The sequence below is a fragment of the Camelus bactrianus genome, chromosome 5 (assembly GCF_048773025.1).
Source record: "Camelus bactrianus isolate YW-2024 breed Bactrian camel chromosome 5, ASM4877302v1, whole genome shotgun sequence".
Taxonomy (NCBI): Eukaryota; Metazoa; Chordata; class Mammalia; order Artiodactyla; family Camelidae; genus Camelus; species Camelus bactrianus.
The window spans coordinates 25401142-25418258 of NC_133543.1; the positions used below are offsets into that span (position 1 = coordinate 25401142).

Here is a 17117-nt window from a genome sequence, read left to right on the forward strand (position 1 = left end):
CACTTCTCCCCTGTGCTTGGAGATCTGGCCACTCAGTTTTAGTTTTGCTGATTTCTTCCTGCCCCAGGGCCTTTACACATGTCCTCCATGCCATCATTTCCTGTACTCCTTATCCTTTCCTAACACACATTCATCCTTCAGATGCCAGCACAGACAACACTTCTTTGGGACTTCTTCCCTGCCTAGGTCTAAGTCAGTTTAGGTTAGATTCTTTGGTTTCTTTCAGAGTACTAAGCTTAGTTCATAAATATGCACTTATTGCCCTGGTTATTTGTTTAATGTTTAGTTCTCTTACTCTGTGTTTCATAGGAGCAGGTATTATGTATGTTGCTATGTTCAGCACTTGGCACAGCACCTGGAATGAATGAATGAATGAATGAAAGAAAATTATAACTGAATATTTGATTCCAAATCCTAATGTTGCATTCAAAAGCATACCTTCACCCTCTGCCTCCACCCTGCCGGAACTGCTTTTGCCTATAGGGGCATATCACACTTTAACAAAAATTTAAAATTTAAATTTTCTTTCAACTATATAAATATTTGGCAAGTTAAAGTTATATTAGGTATTAAAAATGCATTTCCTTAAAGACCTTTATTTTGGCTATTAAAGCACTTGCTGAAATATATTCCTATGTTTTTAAAGTAAAGAAATTGTTTACATGGACTTTAAAACCAGATTCCTATTTTAACCTTTGAAGGTTGCAACAGTCATGGAGGTGCTCCTCAGAACTCCCTTCAAGAAATCAGTTTCCTCGAGCCCACTTAGCTGACAATCTCCAGAATGTGAACACCTTCAGGCCCCCACCCCAGCTTTCTAGCAGAGCTCTCCTAGGCAGCTCCTAGCCAATGATGAGCACTGTTGGAGTTCTAGGGCCTGGCTGTTTCTGCCCAATGCAGGACTTCTCAGCTAGGTATCCTTTCCTCTGGAGCTCTCCTCTGGGCTGGCCAAGCCTTTGCTGGATCTACACTGTGGTCTGAGGCACTCTCTTCCCAATGTTACTTTCTCCCCAAGATCACAGTCTAAAAGCCTTCTCTTCCCCTTCCTTTCTCATTGATCTTTCATGGGCTATATTCTCCAGTAAACCTCTAGCACTCCTAACTCTGCCTGAGCATCTGCTTCCCAAAAGATCCAACCCATGCTTCTAGTAATATAATGATATACAGTTAAAATGTGAGGATTTTATTTATTTTCAATTTTCCTTTCCTGGTTCATTCTCTCTGAAGATTTTTAGTAGCTCAATTTATAAGGCTTATTTCTGCAATGAAGAATAATTTCTTTGTTACTAGTCTGTAAGGTCCATGAGACCTGAGACTTTTTTACTGTTGTGTCCCAGCTCTTGACGCATAGGAGGTGCTCAATGAATATTTGTTGACTGATTGAAAGTATATTCAATTTTTTGTTTGTTTATACTAAATACAAGAGATAAGAACAAGACATACTGTAACAGCATTTTTAGATAGAGGCTGCAGTAATTTGGTAGGGCTACCATAACGGAGAACCATAGATTGGATGGCTTAAACAACAGAAATTTCTTCTCTTACATTCTGGAGGCTTGAAGTCTGAAATTAAGGTGTCAACAGGGTTGATTTATTCTGAGGCCTCTCTCTTCTTGGCTTGTAAGTGACCTTCTTCTCCCTGTGTCTTTACATGGTCTTCCTTCTGTGCATATCTGTTTATTAATTTTCTCTTCTTATAAGGACAACAGTCAAGCTGGATTAGGGCCCACCCTAGAGACCTGATTTTAACTTAATTACCTTTTAAAATACCCTATCTCCAAATACAGTCACATTCTGAGGTGCTGGGAGTTAGGGCTTCAACATACGAATTTTGAGGGGACACAATTTAGCCCATAACAGAGGGCCATAAAGCAACTTTTTGGTTTAAAGTGTTTTAACTTAGGTTGGATGCTAATGGAAATAGAAATAAAATACAATAAAATAATATGAAAAATAAAAATTATATGGAACAAGGCAAAGAACTGATACCCTTCCTCAAATGTCTAACTTATAGCAGTGTGTCTAAAAAACAGACAATGAAGTGTAAGACCAAAATTCCTTGGTAATTCCTGAGTGGATGTGTACTGCTCAACCAAGTAAATCATACATCATAAAAACAATAGGTTACAACTCATAAATGACCATATGCTTGAAACTACCAATGGAGATTTGTTTACTATGTGAATTTAAAATCTAAATCAAACCAGATAATATTTTTATCATTAAAACATATTGTTTTGAAGAGATTTTATATCCATACTAGGAAACTGTATTTCCCAGATATAATAAAATTATTAAATTATCACTTGTGAAAATACTAACTCCATTTTAACCATAGAAAATATTAATTTTTCCTTTCTAGTCCCTCTTGTCTGCTTGATTCCTCAGCCTATCTCAAGGAAGAAAAGTAATGAATTTGTGATATCCTTTCCACAAAAATGAACATTGGTCTTTTTTCTACTGGCATTTCCCACCTCAGAACCTTGTATTATGTTACATCTTGTAAACCACCATTGTTGTGTGCTGCTATATTTTGGGGACTTATTAGAATGAAGGAAGTTCTTCCCTAACATGACATTTCCTTTCTAATACAATACAAAAATGGAGTATTTAGGGTTGACCATTTACACATTGTTCCCATTTCAGGCCTCACAGTATTGCCGTCATATATGAATGCCTAACCCTTTCAGAGATTTCCTTTAGGTTTTCTAGTATATTTATTTTCCTGTGGATTTTGAAAGACTTGACCTCTCTGGGAGAAGTCCTTTGAGAGACCACCAGATCCATATCACCTCTACAAGAGCCTTAATGGGCTAGCCTTGTAAAGAAGGTGCCATGACTATGTACTGATTTGAAACAGCTGCACTCACCATAAGCTCAGTCCAGCCTGAATTCTATTCTGTTCTTGTGGAATTCTCAAAAAGGCTTCCTTTAGATCATGATCTTCAGTTCAGAAACACTGAACTTTATCAAAGACTCCACTGGAAATATAATATGATTTCTACTACTAGTAAATTCTGCTAGTAGATTCTCAATACCTTCAGGTAATATAAATGTCTGATTTTGAAAAAATATCCAACTGTTTAGAGATAAACTGAGATATATGGAAAACTTGAAAAGCTTATCTGAGCAAAAATTGACTGGAATTGGGCAGTGCCAGATCGGAAGGGGTTAGGACCGCTCCTCCAACAAGAGCCAGGGGAAAGACTTACTAGAAGAGGTGCAGAAGCAAAGAAAGGAAATTATTTGATTGGGTATAGTGTTAAGCCTAGTTGGTTTTTTGTAATTGATTGTCCTTAGCATTTTGATTTTATAGCCTTGAGGCATTTAAAGGCTTAGATTTTGATTTGCTTAGTAGGCTACCAGGCAGGGCATTGGAGTCTCAGTTTAATGATCTCCTTGTTTAATTAATTTAACACTTCAAATGCCTAGTTCAGTTCAGTTCAACAGTCATTTATTTAGCACCTTCTTGGGCCTTGAGCCGATTAAAAAAAAGAAAGGAAAAGACAAGTTTCCTATTTTGGAGTGTTTGTAGCCTAGGCAGGAGCTTATATACTTCTTTATTTCCTGCCCTATGCCTTTTTAAAATGAGCTGATTATTTTCTCATTACTCATCACAGTAAGTTTTGAAATACAGAGAAAGCAAAAGAAAAAATTTTTTAAAAATCAATCAAAAAGCCTATCACTTAACTACTGCTAGTAACATTTTCATTTATCTTTTTTATATGGATAAACTTTAAAAATATTTATAATCAGACAGTATGAACAGTAGAAGCAGTATGTAACCTTTTTATTTCATGTCACACCCCATAAACATTTTTCAGTAGCCTTTGTAAACATCACTAAAGAAGGTAGATAGTATTCCACTGCATAGATTCACCATAATTTTCTTAATTTACATTTTACTGGTGGATACTTAGCTGATTTCTTGTTTTTTGTTATTCTACATGCAAAACTCAGCTTTATGCACAGAACATTTTTAATATTTAGGATTGTTTTCTGAGATTAAAAATCCAGAAATGCTCATACAACTTAGTAAGAGAAAAACAAACAGCCCAATCCAAAAATGGGCAGAAGACCTAAACAAGCAATTCTCCAATGAAGACATACAAATGGCCAAAGGCACATGAAAAAATGCTCAATATTGATAATTATCAGAGAAATGCAAATCAGAACTGCAGTGAGGTATCACTTCACACCAATCAGAATGGCCATCACTCAAAAGTCCATAAATGATAAATGCTGGAAAGGGTGTGGAAAAAAGGGAACCCTCCTACACTGTTGGTGGGAATGTTGTTTGGTGCAGCTGTTGTGGAAAACAGTATGGAGATTCCTCAAAATACTAAAAATAGACTTACCATATGATCCAGCAATCCCACTCCTGGGCATATATCCAGAGGGAACCTTAATTCAAAAAGATACATGCACCCCACTGTTCATAGCAGCACTGTTTACAATAGCCAAGGCATGGAAACAACCTAAATGTCCATCAACAGATGACTGGATAAAGTAGCTGTGGTATATTTATACAATGGAATACTACTCAGCCAAAAAAATAAGAAATAAAATAATGCCATTTGCAGCAACATGGATGGATCTGGAGATCATCATTTTAAGTGAAGTAGACCAGAAAGAGAAAGAAAAATACTATATGATATCACTTATATGTGGAATCTTAAAAAAAAAAAAAGACAAACAAACTTATTTATTAAACAGAAATAGACTCACAGACATAGAAAACAAACTTATGATTACCAGTGGGGAAAGGGGTAGGAAGGATAAATTGGGAGTTTGAGATTTGCAGATACTAACTAATATATATAGAATAGATAAACAAGTTTATACTGTATAGCACAGGGAACTGTATTCAATATCTTGTAGTAACATATGGTGAAAAAGAATATGAAAACATATATATGTATGTTCCCGTATGAATGAAGCATTATGCTGTACACCAGAAACTGAAGCATTATGCTGTACACCAGACACAACATTGTAAACTGACTATACTTCAATAAATATATATACATATATATATATACAAAAAATAAAATAAAAATCCAGAAATGGTCTCTTTGGGTATAAGGGTATGAGCCTCAAAGCTTCCAGGGTGTCTGCCAGGGCTTTGGAAGGGTTTGGCCAGATACGCCTGACCAGCAGTGCTCAGAGATGCCTGGCTCACTGCATCCTTGCACTTGGGACGTTGTTACTTTGAAAATGTTTGCTAGATTATAAATGAGAAGCAGTGTGGTGTTGTTTTGATTTTTATTTATTTGGTTGCCAGTGGGGTTGAACGTTTCCTCCTATTTTTGTTTATCTGTTTTATTTCCTCTTTTATGAACTGGCACTTTTTATCTCTTCCCATTTTATTTATTATTTCTCCCACATCTGTCTTCTTTCCAACTCCTTATGGATAGGGTTTCGGCTCAGCCAGGGGTTTTTTTTTCCAGGGCCACTTTAGCCTGTATAGCTTGCCTTCCTTTACTCAGGACCGTGGTGACTGAGCAGTCATTTTTGTTCTGTCACTCAGCTATAACAGAAAACCCACTTTAAACAGAAAGCACTTTGCAATTTCTTCACCTTCTTCTCCAGTCTTCTCATCTGAAATAGAAGTTGGGCCTCCCTTCTTGGGAAGAATGTTCTATAAAGTAATGAAGTTCAGTTGGAGAGTTTTTTTAGTAAGAGACATAATACAGGCAGCCCCTTGCAGATTAGTTTGATATTCCCATGAGGCACCTGAAGGCTAAAAGGAAATAGTGGAATTATCCTCATTCCCCCCAAAGCTGAGGTCAGGTCCAAAAAGGCTTTCTGCGCCATTGATTTTTCTTGAGCTTTTGTGGCTCAGCTTGTGGCTGTGAAACACTATTCATCGCGGTGGATTATGGCTTTTTCTTTTGTCCTATTTACTGACTATCTGGGAAGTGCTGCCAAAAGTGGTGACTGGTGATTATCACTTTGGAGAAGCAAAGCTCGTATTGCTCATGCCTGAGGAAGGTTAGTCAGTGAGCCTCAACTTTTTCTATGAATGAGCCGTCGCTGTTCTAGCTACAGGGAGTTATGAAAGGAGATGCCACTTTCATCCGCGCTCTGGGGGATGAGAGTGATACGGCACAAAAATGGACAAAAAAGGCAACTCTGCCATCCTAGGCCTTTCTTCCCCAAATAATAGACCCAGTAAAGCAGCAGGATGTTGCCAACCAATAGGGCACAAATTAGCACACAGACCCACGCTGATCTCCTACCTGGGAAAGCATTTTGTAGATGGTAAAGTGCTTTGTAAGTGGTAAGTGTTGTGTTTTTGCAAATACTTACAGGTCACTAGTTTACTGGGCTTCTTGGTACCTTAAAGCTGAAAGAGTAAACTTTCCCATATTGAGAGTTTCACGTATTTATTCATGTTTATTGAATTTCTACTATATTTTAAGCATTGTTTAGCCCAGACGTCAGTAAGCTACAGCCTGCAGGTGAGATTTGAGCCACCACTTGCTTTTTTATAGCCTGGGAGTGAAAATTGGTTTTACGTTTTTATAAAATGGTTGAAAAAATTAAAAGAAGAACAATATTTTACGATACATGAAAATTATATGAAATTCAATGTCAGTGTCCACAGTTTTACTGGAACACAGAGATGCTCATTCGATCATGTATTGTTTCTGGATGCTTTCCTGCTACAATGGCAGAGCTAAGTAGTTGTGACAGAAACTGCATGGCCTGCCAAGCCTAAAATATTTACTATTTAGCCCTTGACAGAAAAAGCTTTTGACTCCTGTTCCAGACACTAAAAATACAGCTATAAACAAGATAGACATAGTCTTTGCATTTACAGAGCTTATATCCATGTGTAACATTACTTTAAACATGGCCAAAGTGGGACTCACCATTGATCCTGGCTTAAGAAACACCAGGTTCTAACCAAGTGAGCTAACCTTATATAATTTTAGCCAACCTTGGTTCAGCTTTATGGAATCTGATTAATTCTTCATCAAATAAAATCAAATATGTTGATTAGTACGTTAGACTGCAAAGGTCACTGCGCTTAAGACATTAAACTAGTTGGGAAGCAAAATTCGTTTAAAAATGGAAAAAAAGAATAATGATAATGACACACACAATAGCTGCTTTTGACTTTTCAAAAGCCTTTTATGTGTGCTAGTTTACACTCTGAAGACTTCATGAGCTAAGAATTTAGAGTGGAAAAGCTCACTCTGGACTGATAGAGACTGAGTAGGCTTGCCAGAGGAAGTAGGATGTGGCCCAAAATGATGGTTCTGATTTCCTTCTTCAGTCCCCAGGAACCTAACAAATTGTCTCCTGTGGACAGCAGTCCAAGAAACTGCCTTTAGGACTCTCCCATACCCTATGGTTTGGCAGAATTTCTGCTCTTATCCCCATGGTGTGGGTGAACAGCTTCCCCTGGGCTGATGAAACAGGAAGACCAGGGTTGGGAGCTTCTCACCCCACTTGTGAAGTGGTCAGAGATCTGCTCTCCCCTAAATGGGGAATCAGTGGGAGCAAGACTTGCGTGGGAGGGGGTGTTAAATATTAGGAAAATTGGGTAGGCAGGTAGAAACTTCGATTTCTTAAAATGTAAGGAATTTGAGAAGTCTTAGAGTCCTTTAGCTAACTTTCCAACATGTGTAGAACCCCAAAGGGTTACATCTTCCACTATACAATGAGCAACATTCATACCTGCCTGGCTCAGGTTTTGTTTAACTAATGGTTAAATAAAAGAATGGCTAGTAAAGAATGACATACTGCCATTTGCAGCAACATGGATGGACCTAGAGAGTATCATAATTAAGTGAAGTAAGACGCAGAAAGGGAAAGACAATGTGATATCACTTATATGCGGAATCTAAAAAATAATGCAAATGAATCTATGTACAAAACAGAAACAGACTCACAGACATAGAAAACAAAAAATATATGGTTACCAAAAGGGAAAGATGGAAGGGAGACGGATAAATCAGGAGAATGGGATTAACAGATACAAACTACTCTGCATAAAATAGATAAGCAACAAGGATTTACTGTATAACACAGGGAACTATAGTCAGTATTTCATAATAACCTGTAATGGAAAATAATCTGAAAAAACTATATAACTGAACACTTTGCTGTACATCTGAAATTAACACAATATTGTAAATCAACTATGCTTCAATTTAAAAAAAGAATGGCTAAAAGAATAAAGGAAGGAAGTCGAGTCACATATAAACATTAATCAGAATACTTAGAGCATAGTGTGCTCTCAGGAATAGAAATTTATGGGTGTTCGTTCATTTGCTCATTTAGCAAATATTTATTGGTCCTGCTATGTGCCAGGCACTGAAACCCATTTTATCTCAATGACTAATAGTGAAAATCTTTCTCAAATGTCAGTGTCTGCTTTGTTGCTTTAAAAGGACAATCAGGCAAGTGTCTGGTATTGAACCCTGGAGAGGATTGAAGAGCATGGAGGATCTCTGACCTCATGGTTATTATCCTGGCTAACATCATAGAAAATAATAAAGTTACTGTGGGGGCCTGTCCTGCACACTGTATTTGCTTAAGAAGGCACACTGTAGTGTCAGACTGCCTGGTGTCAAAGCTTTACTGCTCATTAAATTTGTGCCGTTGGGTTAATTTTGCCTTTTTTCCCCCTCCATCTGTAAAACAGGCAAATGATAATATCTATTGGATAGGGATGTTGTGAGATTAACTAATCAACATCCGTTGGCAGGTAGGAAACCATCAAGGTAAACGGTAACTGTTTTTGTTATCACAAACCTGTTTTGTTATCCACCTAGGAAAGGTAGAGATGTTGAGACTGAGAACTTGAAGACATGCCCCAGAACTTGGTGGTTTTGTTTTAATGCTATTCACAGTATGCACAGAGGAAAGAGCAGAGCCCTTTTATTTGTAGTTTAACTTCTTTGACTGTGTCCTCGCCTGAAGATGGGGATAGCAATATCTAAACTATGGGGCTTGTGCAGGGATCACATGTATGAGTGTGGGAATTTAGTGAGCTCTCAATAAATATTACTTTCCTTCTGACAGAGTCAAATTAATTAAGAGTGTTGCTGAGTTGGGTTCTAGTTAATTGAACTGTAATATGTAAATCAACTTAATCACGGACTGGCTCTGCCAGATAAACACCCAGCACCTGGTATGGTTTGGTTGAGCACCTTTATTTGTTTGGTTTTGAAAAATTCTTTCCCCTTTTGTGGCTTTCTTAACATTATGGATCCTTCCACTCAGCAGTTTGCATATTCATCTGAAAGAAGGATTTTCAGAAGGGTTTAGAAGATTTTAATTGTGGGACTTAACAGGACTGATGTAAATTAATCCAAGTCAGTTGCAGACAATGGAACAATGGGCTGGTACCTCATCACTCCTTGTTTATTTTTCAAATAAAAGGAGAAAAATGGGAAGTGTTCCCATTTGAGTCACAGACTGCGGTGAGGGTTAAATGAGTAAACATCATGGTCTTTAGAGTGACAGACACTGGGTGGAAACTAGAAAATCTTCCACCATCACCTTTTACCATGTATTTCCGTTTGTGGGATATCTTCCCAGCATGGCACGAGAGAAGAAAACGACATTACGTTCATTATGACAATGTAACATTGAAATAAGAGTGGAAGAGATCTGTGTGAGTTGAGTAAGGTGGGAGTAAGAATGCCTTGAGATGAGACAGAGTAAAGGAGGCCGAAGGGAGACCTTGGGACCCTGTGCAATGATAATTTCATGGAATTATACTGGTGGGGTGTATCCTTATTTTGATCATTTTATCATTCCATAGCCATCACCTTAAAAAAGCATTCTCAGTTTCGAGCACTGCTGATACTTGGGGCTGGATAATTGTTGTGGGGGCCTGTCCTGTACACTGTAGGGTATTTAGCAGCATCCCTGGCTCCTACTCACTAGATGCCAATAGCACCTCAGCTATCCTCCCAACCCCCAGCCCCCAGGACAATAACCCAAAATGTTTCCAGACCTTACTAAATGTTCTAAATGGGGGGTAGAATCACCTCCAGCTGAGAACCACTGCTTTGAAAGGATTTGTTTCCACAACTTTATGGGCCCTCAAGGCTTCAACATTCCTTTTAGGCCATTCCTCCGACTAACTTTTGGACCTCTCCAGCACTGACTGGCCAAACCACATTGGTAGCCAAATGGTGACCTCCTCAAAGTGGGCTGGGTAAATCCCTATGAGGCCAGGCTGCAGTGCCACATTTCCAAGTGTTGGGGCTGCCTAGATTATTTTCCAAGGTAACGTGAATCTTATCTCCAGTGGTCCTTGCCCCTACTAAGTCAGTATTACCTGGGAATAATGATTACTCAGTTCTGTTTGTGGTGCCTTTATTTTCTGACAATAAGCTTGGAGAAAGTCACAGAGACTTAGTTCAATTAATAAGATAAAGCCTGTAGATTATCCTGTTAAAAGAGTACCCCAGAATTATTACTTTAATATAGGCATAACCACAAAAGGAGGCTGAGAAGTAGGGGAAGGTGAATTGCCAAGTGACATTTTAGGAAAACAAAGGCTTTGCAAGGTAAAAACATTCACTTTTCTCCCCAGTTACAGGCTTAATGTTATTAATAACTCAGATGTCGTATTTATGCCATTATTGGCAGCATGCATACAATTTAAATATTTTAGCTTCCATTATGCAACTGGATCTACATTACTGACCTTCAAGGGCTCCATTCATAAGGGGTGAGGAAAGGGAACAATCAGCTACTTCATGCAAGGACTGGCCAGCCGACTGGGTTTCCCAGCATTGTCAGACAAACCACCACACAGGGAACGCTTTGGAGCCACTTGGAACATGGCAGAGTTGGGACAGAGAATGATGGGGGTGGGGGAAGCTTTCAGGGCAGGGAGAGAGCCAAGGCTTTTGAAAAAGAGATATCCCACCTTTGTTCCAAGGGGGAATGAAATATCCATTAAGACTGGTGACACTGGGAATTTTGTTTCAGCTCAGTTCCTTTTGTTGTGACTCCAGGGCAGAGGCGAGGAATCTGGGGTGATGAGATTTCAAGCCAAGATGAGAAAGAAAAAGAATTCCTTCCAAAGATTTCTTCTATTGTCTCCTCAAGAATAAATATTTATAGAGAAAGTTCAAGTGAAGTCTTTTACAATGCTCATGCCTTTAAGACTAAGCCTTTGAGAGAGAACATGTAAAACTATGCTTAAATGAAGGGTGATCTAATTAGGCTTCCCAGGGAAAACCAAGAAACCTCAAGATAATTTCCTATATAAAATCTAATTGTGTTCTCAAGTGGACTAGGGATACCACTCTGAATTATCCCAACTCCATAGACTGCAGCAAAAATGTACAGCCAAATTGGATTCTATTTTAAGTAATTAAGTTATTTCCCTTCATAGGATCTATAATTTGCCTTCAACAAATGTGATTTGCCTCAGAAAGATAAGACATTGCAATTTTTCCTCCAAAATTGATTTTCTGTGCCAGAAACAATTATGAAAACTAGACCAAATATTCCTTTAATTATATCCTGGTTATTATCTTTGAGGCCATGCCCGGAGTGCCGTTTGGGTCGCAAAGTGAGATAGGTATGGTCACTGTAGTTTAGACATGATCTTTTTTTTTTTTTTAAACATTTTTTTTATTGAGTTATAGTCATTTTACAATGTTGTGTAGAAATGATCTTTAAATGTAAACCGGAGCTGAAATTTACTCAAGAGTCTGGGGCTTGCACAATGGTAGTGTAAATAGCTACGGGTGATGTTACATAAGACTCCAAAATCTTGTGCAAAGTATGGGTAATGGGCAGTTTGCTTCAGTGGACTTTTCTTTTGAACTCTAAAAGCACCAATTTAACTTTTTATCTGCTTGGCTGAACCCTTGAGGTGCTAGATGTTGCAATAGATTAAGAATAAGCTTGGGGATTTGCATAGAAGTTATTGCAAGAGGGGTATTTTTGGCATGGTTAATTTTATGAAGAAAACATTCACTTTTGGCTTTATTTTCAATAACAGTTCAGTTGACTTATGACCAGGTGTTCTGGGGGACAATAGTAGGCAATGATTAAGAGTAAGGGCTGGAAGGATGAATGGAGTCAGCTCTTGGTATGTCCCCTTGAAAGTGCAAGTTATGGCAAGTCTCTGAACCTCAGTTTCCTCACCTGTGAAGACAGTGACGACATCTTGATGGAGAGGATTAGAAGGGAAGAGCATACAGTGCCTGGCTGGCACAGACCTGGATTATACAAGGCGAGTAGTAGTAACATTTAAAAAATGGGACTGCATGACTTTTCTTTACACATATTTATCTATCAGGAAGATTACCTTTCATAGGAATAGGTGTTGGCTGGGTATTTCTAAACTTCTGAGTTAAGAGTGGTTTAAGACTTCAGATTTTGAAGTCACACTACCTAGTTTGAAATATTGGTTGTGCTTACTTATAACACTTTGACCATGTCACTGAGGCTTTCTGTACTTTGGTTCTTGCTCTACAAAATGTTAGTAATAATAGAACTGGAGCCTATCATAGAGCTGTGATAAGGGTTAAGTAAAATATTACAACTAAAATACCTAGGGCAGGATCTGACATGCCATAAATGTATCATTATTTTTGACTTCTGCCAGCCAAAGGAGTATCAGTAGAAATCAGAACATAACACTAAGTAAGTTTATCATGTACTTTTATTAACAATTTCATACAAACTGTATACTGTAGGTTCTGAAATCAATCTACTCCTGGAAACTGAAAAACCAGCATTTCTATACCACTTAAGGTTTTGGTAGTAAGTGCCATCTTCTACAGCAAAATCACATAGTGTAACAACACAATTTAAGAACAGGAAAAAGAAAATGTTCCACTGGAATGGAGATTATTTATGCACAGACAGCTGAGGATCATTTCTAGCTTAAGTGATTCACTATACTCTCTGGAATATTCAGTTCCCTTTTCTATGGTCCTACAATCAGACATATAGCAACTAAGAACTTGGCCACAGGTCCTGCCTAGACGCTCATCAACATGAAACAAAAAAATATTTATATAAATAAGTCAATTAAACCTCACAAAAACTAAAGGAACACAAGAAAAAGTCCAATAGTCAATAAAAACTGTACAGTATTGGTCAGTCTTTTATATCTGAAAAAAATGTGTAACTTAAAAAAAAAAGTCCTTTAATGTATACAAGTCTTTTACATCAACATTAGCTGGAGTGAAAACTCGAAGACTCCGACTCGGTTGAAACAGAAGAATGTCCACCCCGCTTTCCCTTGGAGAGGATCTTGAGGCTAGACCCTCTGCTCACAGAGGTGAGTGCATGCTGGGCAGAGGTTTTAAATTTGGCTCCAAGGAAGGCATAGAGGATGGGATTCAGGCAACAGTGGAAAAAGGCTAGGGCCTCAGTGATGGAAATCCACTTGTGCACAATGCTCTCAAACTCACATCCTTGCTGGATGATTTCCAAGAGGATGAAGCAGTCGATGCTGATTCCAATGTAGTAGGGTAGCCAGCAGGCGAAGAAAGCCAAGATGAGGATAACTGTGGTCTTGAGGGCCTTGCGCTTCTGGTAGCCCTTGGAGTGGGACAGCTTGGAGATAATAATGCAGTAGCAGGACAGGATGACAATACCTGGCAGGATAAGGCCAACCATGATGTGCTGAAAGTGGAATACCACCATCCACAAGTTACTGGGGTATAAGCGGTCACAGATGTACCTTCCTTCCGCCTCTGTGACGTTGGCAAAGATGAAATCAGGAATAGTCAACAGGAGAGCAGGTATCCAGACGCCAACATAGACCACCTTTTCAGCCAACAGCTTCCTTGGCCTCTGACTGTTGGTGGCGTGGACAATAGCCAGGTACCGGTCCAGACTGATGAAGGCCAGGATGAGGACACTGCTGTAGAGGTTGACTGTGTAGATGACATGGACTGCCTTGCACAGGAACTTCCCAAAGTACCAGTTTGCCACGGCATCAACTGCCCAGAAGGGAAGTGTGAGGACAAAGAGGAGGTCTGCCACAGACAGGTGCAGTCTGTACTTGTCCGTCATGCTTCTCAGTTTCTTCTGGTAGCCCATGACCAGGATGACCAACCCATTACCCACTATGCCAGTCAAAAAGATGATGGAATAGACAGTGGGCAGAAAGACACGGTTGAAATGGGCATTTTCCTCCTGGAAGCAGGGTTCCTTAATGGAGTCATAGTCGCCTGAGCCCAAGTCATCCTCTGTATAATTATCAGAAGAGAGTATCTGGAAAAGAGGCAAGGGAATGGACGTTCACTTTCAAGTTCAGCAGGCATCCTCCAAGTTTAAAACAATGTTTCTGGGATTTTAAAAAAGCAATTTACAAAAGCCAACTCAGCCCATCCTTCTTCAGGAAATTCTGCTCCCACTAAAGTACCCGTGTAAGAGCACAAGGGACTTACTCTAGACTCCTCCACAGTCACTTCATTGTATCCCTCTTTAGTAGAACCAATTACAAAATTCTTTGTTCAAAACAAAGGGGCGCTGAGATTCTGACGGTTTTAAAGTCACATCTTTGCTAACTCTTCTGCCCCGCCCACCAGAGGGAAGAAAAACGTTGGGAGGGAAAAAACCAAAACAAAACACAAAAAGGCCAGTCGGGTCGGGGGTAGGGGGTTGGGGGTGGGAGTAGGGGTAGAATCTTGTGCTCTGAGGAGGTGGGATTAACTTTCTCTATAAAGATTCGCCAGCACAGGGAAGCACGCGTTGCGGGGAGGGGGGGGGTCCCAAAGACTCATTTTCCTAAGGCATGAAACATTGTTTTCTCCACTCTTGTCTAAACACAAACAATTTTGTACTTAAGCAACACGTAGTGGGGTCTTAAGCGGAGGGCTTCGGTGCTTGAAGGCAGGGGCGTCATAAGTGGATAAACCTCCCCTCCCCCCGCCCCGCCCTCGCCTCCTTGGCGCTCCTCAGGGGCGGGTGTCTCGGCCGTACCCATGTTTATCACTTGGCCCTTTGGGGACGTTAGGGAGCACAGCATTTTAATGGGATGGGAAGGTCACGGGGTCTGCACCCGTGGCCCTCGCTCCAAGTTTCATTTCCTCACTCTCCCGGGTCGCTTCCCACCCCGCCACTGATCCAGTTAATGGGGTGGGAGGTCTGCAGCTGGAAGCCTCCAAGCGGAGAGCGCGCTGGGGGCCGGGTGGTCCAGCTCCTGACCTCCGCGCTGCGCATCACGCTCACGCCCACCACTGGCGGCTGTGGCTCCAGCAGTCTGGCCCCGCCGCACGCCAGGCTCCGTCCCGCAGGGTGCAGGGGAGATTGGGCGGCTCCGCCGCGGGAGCCTTTGAATTGCGCGCCGCTTGGGTGAAACGAAAAGCCTCCCTAGTAAGGGGTTTTCAAAAGGCTCCAGGAAACCACCGACGGTTAAATGGCGTAACCAGGCTCGGTAAGAGCCAAACGGTTTCTCCACTTGCACCTGCCTGTCTGCGCCGCAACTATCGGCAGCTCAGGTGCCCTCCCAGCCTCTCACTCCACCCCTAGTCCCCGCCACGCGCACCTCGGGGTGCTGCTGCGCCGTAACTATTAATACTCCTTCGACCTCTGCACCATCCTGAACTCCCGAATCCCAGGGACCACTCGCTGCTCTTTCGACGCCCGCGAGGTCTCTCCTTCAATATCCCAAGTTGTAAGGCTGCTCCCGGGCACCTCCCTGCTGCGGCCAACGCGCAGAACTCCCAGACTAGCAGCACCGTGGGGCCCCCGCCTTTCCCGCCCTCTGCTTACAATGCCCGGGCACTGGCACGGCTCCGCGGGCAGCAGAGTTTAGCGAACATGCACCCAACGCCAAGAGGGTCTCCAGGCGCCTTTGCCTTAAGTTAACTAGGGGCGCAGTCTCCCTCTGGGAACTCCGCGCGCCGCCCTCCACCTCCGATTCAGATCCTGCAGTTCTCTCCAAAGAAACCCCCGCTCCCCCGAGGAGGAGACCCACTGTCTGAGTCCCCGGGCAGCGCGCACGTCTTCTCTGCACTTGTGCATAGAATGTTCTTATGTTTGCAAATAGCATGCAAGCCTGGCGCGCGTGGCAGAACTCAAGGGGGAGACACATGCAGCCACCGAAACAGTACTTCCAGTCTTTTCTCCTCTATTTACAGAAAAAAAGATTCCAATCCAATCCCCTCTCCTGTAGCCAAGGGCACGAAAACTCCTTTCCATGCCCCTTCTCTGGGGCACAGACACCTCCAATATTCTGGTCCCTTCTGCCCGCTCGCAGAGGGGTTACGCTCTTAGTTCTTGTGTTTGTACATTTAAGAAAAAGCAAGTTGAAACTGAACTTACATGGAACCCGTCCATGGTAACCGCTCGCTCTCCAGCCGCAGGGGCTACCGGAGCACTCAAATCTTCGGGGTCACTTTGTTACCTGCTGCCGCGGCCAACAGACTGAAGTTTCTGGCCGAATCTGGACTTTTATAAAAACACGCTCCGCGGGCGGCGCATGCGCCGCGCGGGTGGGCGGGGCGGGGAGAAAGGCGGTGGTTGGGGGAGTGGAGCAGACGAGGGGGAGGAGGACCCGAGGGTACGCTCTCAGGAGGCCCCCGTGGGGGTAATCCTGAGAAGCCCCTCAGCGGCTACTGTTAGCTCTAGCTCGCGATCACCTTGGGAGTGTCCAGCTGGGTAGAGCATCCCGGAGGCGTGCTCCAACTTGGGAAAGCAGGATTCGCCTAAAGGGAGGTGGAAAGCGCGGGCGACCCACGCGTCTGTCTGTGGCGCATCCATCCTTGCTCACGTGGATGGATTCCCAGATCTGGGAATACTACACATGGAGACACTAAGGCCCAGAGAGGGGAAGTGACTTGCCAAAGTAACCCAACCAGTAGGCGGCAATGCTGGCAGTGGGTCCAACATCTGACTCCATTCCCTGTTCTTTCAGCAGATGCAATCCATTAAGAAAATGAAATAAGTAAAGATTTTCTTCAGAGCACAACTGTGTGTAACTAGACATGCACATCCACAGTAATAGTACCAGGGCTAGGTGTAGACAATCATGAAATATTTTCAGAAGAAGGTAGGATGATTTGGCATAATTCTGGAGGGAGACGGTAGTAAAGACATAGTTATGCTTTTCAGGTAACCAATTCGTGAATAGCAGTTTTAAAAAATACAAAAGTGTGCTTTGTTAT

General features: G+C 41.6%; 1 protein-coding gene across 1 annotated transcript; it reads right to left on the reverse strand.

Moving 5' to 3' along the window:
* Nucleotides 1-12637: 12637 nt before the first annotated feature.
* CXCR4 (C-X-C motif chemokine receptor 4) lies at nucleotides 12638-16433 on the reverse strand. Its single transcript, XM_074363580.1, has 2 exons — nucleotides 16276-16433; nucleotides 12638-14220 (listed from the first exon to the last, which is right to left on the reverse strand). The coding sequence occupies exons 1-2, from the start codon at nucleotides 16288-16290 to the stop codon at nucleotides 13174-13176; spliced, it is 1062 nt and encodes a 353-aa protein (XP_074219681.1). The 5' UTR covers nucleotides 16291-16433; the 3' UTR covers nucleotides 12638-13173.
* Between the last annotated feature and the right edge of the window lie 684 nt (nucleotides 16434-17117).